Source organism: Octopus bimaculoides, chromosome 4 (assembly GCF_001194135.2).
Source record: "Octopus bimaculoides isolate UCB-OBI-ISO-001 chromosome 4, ASM119413v2, whole genome shotgun sequence".
Lineage (NCBI taxonomy): Eukaryota > Metazoa > Mollusca > Cephalopoda > Octopoda > Octopodidae > Octopus > Octopus bimaculoides.
This window is the reverse complement of record NC_068984.1, coordinates 21,814,425-21,819,371: the sequence shown is the minus strand read 5'-3', so window position 1 is coordinate 21,819,371 and position 4,947 is coordinate 21,814,425. Positions and strand designations below refer to the sequence as shown.

Here is a 4,947-nt window from a genome sequence, read left to right as displayed (position 1 = left end):
ATATATATGCACATAAATACGTATATATGCTATAGAAGACACTTACCCATTGTGCCACGCAGTGAGACTGAATCCGGGACCATGTGGTTGAGAAACACACTTCCTACAACATACCAACGCTTGCGCCTATATAACTAATTACATAACTTGAATTCAGTACCAAGGAACCAGATGCTTTTCAGATTATTCAGACCAAACTTACAACGTATATGTTCCTTAGCTTATAGTAACTTGTAGTAACTAATCTAAGTTGCTCCTGTGCACCGAGTAATCGGTAAATAACTTGGACTATATTATTACAGCTTGCATTACTATAGTATTTTCGCAATAGAAAAAATTATGATGCCAATATTCACTTCCTAGATAGATCCCTCTAACAGTATGTAGGTAACGAATCAACAGACTCGTTAGAGCATCGGAAAGAAGCCTCATCTTATTAATTTCAACACTAATGAACGCCCTTAGTTCAATTTCCGTTGAGGTCAACTTTAACTTTTATCCTTTAGGGATCGATAAAAAAAGATGTACCAGTTTAGGGCAGTGGGTTAACGATAACGTATAAACATCGAACCATTTGCCTTATGTTTGCTGCGGGTTTTTTGTGTTCTGAGTTCAAAACCCGTCACGGTCTAATTAGGTAGTAGACTCAAACTATCAAATGATTTAATACCTGCACCTGGCACTTTGGGCGACAGTAACAAATCAGTTCTGTCGCAAGGATTCGAACTACGTCTCCATTTTGAGGATACCTTGTATCCTCTCTCCACTTTCGTTGACTCTGTAAAGGGTTATCAGCGCTTCCCTCCTTCCTAACTAACAAAAATGAATCCGTTGATAAAATGATTAAATATTATCTGCTAATTAATTTCAAACATATCAAATACAAATCTGCATTTTCAGTTTGACAATTCTTAATGACAGATATCCATTAGGAGATTATTGTCAGTCTTGAATCTGGTGAGGAAGGAAATTGTAAAGCTCATACATTTTCAAATGTAATTATCAACATCAGAAAAGTGAAACACCTTCGAACAATAATCAAACCTGAGTTGGAGAGCAGTTTCGTTTCACTGGAGCTGCAATTAATATTTTAAACCGAACTGTTGAAGTTGAATGCCTCATAGCAGTTTAATAAGGCCATTTTTGTTTCGGTCTCTGCACCAGTTTGATAATATACCAGTCTATCTCATGTAATATTCTTCCATTTAGTGCAACTCTCGATATAATCGACCTATCCCCTCCCCGAACTTACTAACCTTTTGCTAAAATTTGACATCAACGTAAATCGAAGGAGGCAAGCTGACAGAATCGTTAGCACTCCGAGTAAAATGCTTAGTGACATTTCGTCCGTCTTGACGTTCTGAGTTCATATTCCGTTGGGGTTGACTTTGTCTTTCAACCTTACGAAGTCGATAAAATAAGTACCAGTTGAACACTGGGATTGATGTATTCGACTTGACCCTCCCCCAGAACTGCTGGACTCGTGCCGAAATTTGAAACCAATCTCTTCTATACTTGTTTTCCATTAATGTGTATTTATTTACATTTCTTTGCATATTCTACTCTTATTCATATGTATTATTTATGTTTGCTTTTCCTTGCAGAGCCTGTTCCATTCAGTCCGTCACCATTAACCCGACAGTCACGGCGAGTTCATATTCCGAGATGGGGTTGACGAGGTGTGGAAATTTTCTCAAATATTCCATGTTCATATTCAACTTCCTCATATTAGTAAGTATAAACCACTTTATTTATATCATTTCCTGTTCGAGTAACCCAGTGTGTATGTGTACGTTTGCATGAGCACGAGTTCGTGTTGGTTTTGATGGTCGTATGAAGTGGTTACAGACTATACTTCTGACTATGAGTCATATTAGGTGACCATTGATCCAAGGATGAATACATGTCAGCCAAAACGAATACTCTTTGGTTGTGTTATGATGAGTTTGGTGTAACAATGCACGGTTTTAGTATTTCTTGCACGGCCGAAGAAACAAAGGAAGAACTTAAAATTGCATTCGTAACGTAAGTAAAATATATAAAATATGTATGTACATTCTACATGTTGCATTTATAAGACAAAAAAAAGCATGGACATAACATGCAAAATATTTGAAATAGATAACATATATAAAAGATAGCATATATAAAAGATAAATATATGTATGTATGAGTAAAACTCGTTACGGATAGAAAGTTCAGCTGCTTACATTTAAGTAGTACCTATACATATTATATAGTTACAAGTCGAACCAATGAGGATGATTGCTATATCGTCATTCGGCTTGTTAAAGATAGTAGCTCAATCTCCCGGAATGGTAAATGTAGTCCTTGAAATATTGTATCCAACAATTTTAAAACTCCTATAACGTAGGATCAGCTAATTAAACTAAATTGGTGGTCCGCGAACCCCAGATTGGGAACCACTGGTATAACATATAGCACAAAATTCTGAAGGTACTTTTTTTTACTGCATAACTGCTTTATTATAATAGTTTTCTTTTTATTTAGTCATTTGTTATTTAGTCTCTCTTTGTGCATCTATGAATGTGAAAGTTTTAAATGTGCAATGGGTTGTTATATGATATATGCCTTATATTATATATCAAGAACATTGGTGTTATTAGCGGTGGAGAGGTACTACAAAGGTGGAGATATAGTTACATCTATCAAAACGTTTGCAAATGATTTTCTCTGACGTAGCAAAAGCTCTTATAGCATTACAGATAGATTAGAATATTTTATTGTTGCTATTAATCTCGAAAGGATAAAATTCAAAATTGAGTTTGAACAGTCATTAGTAAAGCTTCAGTAAAGATTAAGTATGAAATACCAGATTTCGTAGGGAAAAAGAATCACGACTTTGGAACTAGATTTTACTCAGCAGCTTTAAAAGCATAATTTCAATGGACAGTCTTCAACAGAAAAGACAAATATCTTACCTTTACTGTTTTAGCGACAGACCTTGTGCTAGATTTATTGCTATTGTAGCTACTTAAACCTAGGCTTTCTCTGTCCTAACAGCGTATAATCAAAGCGAAAGTGTACCCCGTTCTACATAATTCTTAGCATTATTTTTCGCAAAAGTGTTAGGTTTGATTGGAGAGTCCGGATTTAACTGGCAATTCCACCAGACCGAGCTATCGCTTTAAGGTTTCTTGTGCCATATATTGTCGGACGGATTTAAGTATAATAAAATTCTATCTAGCTATGTTTAAAACTATAACTTATTTATTCATTCTTTATATGTTCAAGCATATTCGAACGTGTTTGGAAGAGTTACAAATATTACTATTTCACATAACATAAAACATAGAACTTTTCAAGCAGGTGATTTTATATGAGACCATGTGTTGAAAGTGAAGTAACTATACCATAAAAGAGGCATTTAATAGCGTAAAACTCTTAATTCCCTTTACATTTAAATTTATTTCATGAGACTTTGAAATTTTCATCGCCCAAATGCGATCTTGTCGCTGACAATTCCATTGCAACTGCTTTCGATAAGTAGAGTGTAAATCTTTTTCTTCATTTTCTGTATAGGAAAATATTCCCTTTATTTAGTAAAGATTATTAATTAATAAATTATTTTGTAACCTATTTAATAGCATGAACTAAGAAAGTTTAAATAATAAAATCATAAAAGACAAAGGTGACACCTCTTAACTTTAAATTAATGGGAAAAATTATGTAAAATAAAATATAGAAACGTGAAAACTCTGTATATGTTTCGCAGTTATTTGAACTCATCGGTAATGCGGAGTTAATCTAAAGCAGGTTGAATATCAAGGATCTCCCCTCGGGTTTTTTTTTTCTTGTCATTCTTATACATTCAGTATATCATAGTTTCCGCCAGTAGGTGATGTATCAAACCAGATGGCTCTCGGTCTTCCTCTCGAGCATTCGCAAGTAATAGTCTCTGTATACCTTGTGCTCTTACTATGTGACCAAAGTACTTTAGCTTTCTGGGGTTTTTTTTTAATAGTTGATAGCAATAATCTTTTTGTATATACACCATTCTTTACTAATTAACTATACAACAAAGCGATCATAGTCTTAAGGGTACCATGATGTAGAGATATTCAAACTGCCATGTTGGCAAAAGAAGAAAGCAGGAGAGAAGCGGTAGAGAGAGAGAGAAAGTTGGATGGTAATGTTACTTCACATACTCTTTCGTGATTGGATTAAGGTTGCAATACATTGATTTCCTAACCCGTACACAACATGTAATCTCGTTAGCAAAATATTATACTGCCGAGAGTTTTGCAGATTACGTCTGCAACACTTTAAAACATTTTTTCTCTAGTTTATCTATAGAAGCTTTTTTTTTATTAAAAAAAAACACTAACTTCACTGTTGTTACTACATTAGTGAAATTTAGGTTCTTTCCCCTATTAGCTTCCATAATTTTTTTATATTACTATTGAGAGTTTGTGCTTCATTTTTATGTTCAATGCATCACACACTTTACATTACTACGCCATTTTAAGTCCGTTCTTCATTTTCATTTTTTTCTTTTTCTTTTACATTTCTTTTTTGTTTTTCTCACCATCTTTCGTGTATGAAAATGTGTATACTTGTTTGTGTATGAATGTGTACACGAGAATGTGCGTGTTTAAGTGTGATGTATGATTTGTTTGTTTGATTTAGTTTATTTTTTCCTCAGACATATGTTTTATCTAATTTTCTTCCATATATATTTATTTTCCTTGTTATATTCTTACCGCTCTCTTCTTGCAAACGACGTAGACTGCAGATTAGTGATGTTGACTCGTCATTTTAAGAAATACTTCTTTTATGAACTCGATGTTGACTTCTTGGCAACCCATGAATTACTGAATTACTTAGGTGATAATGTTACAGTTGTCTGTCTGAATGTACGAATGTTTGTATGTAGGCTCTTCTCTCTCTCTCTCTCTCTCTCTCTCTCTCTCTCTCTCTCTTCTC

The 4,947-nt window shown here is 34.1% G+C and overlaps 1 protein-coding gene across 1 annotated transcript in view; it reads left to right on the top strand.

Moving 5' to 3' along the window:
• LOC106882109 (tetraspanin-8-like) overlaps positions 1-4,947 on the top strand; it is a 701,753-nt gene that overhangs the window by 467,635 nt on the left and 229,171 nt on the right. The window contains exon 2 of the mRNA XM_052966941.1: positions 1,605-1,731. Within this exon, the coding sequence (XP_052822901.1) occupies positions 1,666-1,731 (66 nt within the window). The 5' untranslated portion in view covers positions 1,605-1,665. The remainder of the gene's footprint in view (positions 1-1,604; positions 1,732-4,947) is intronic.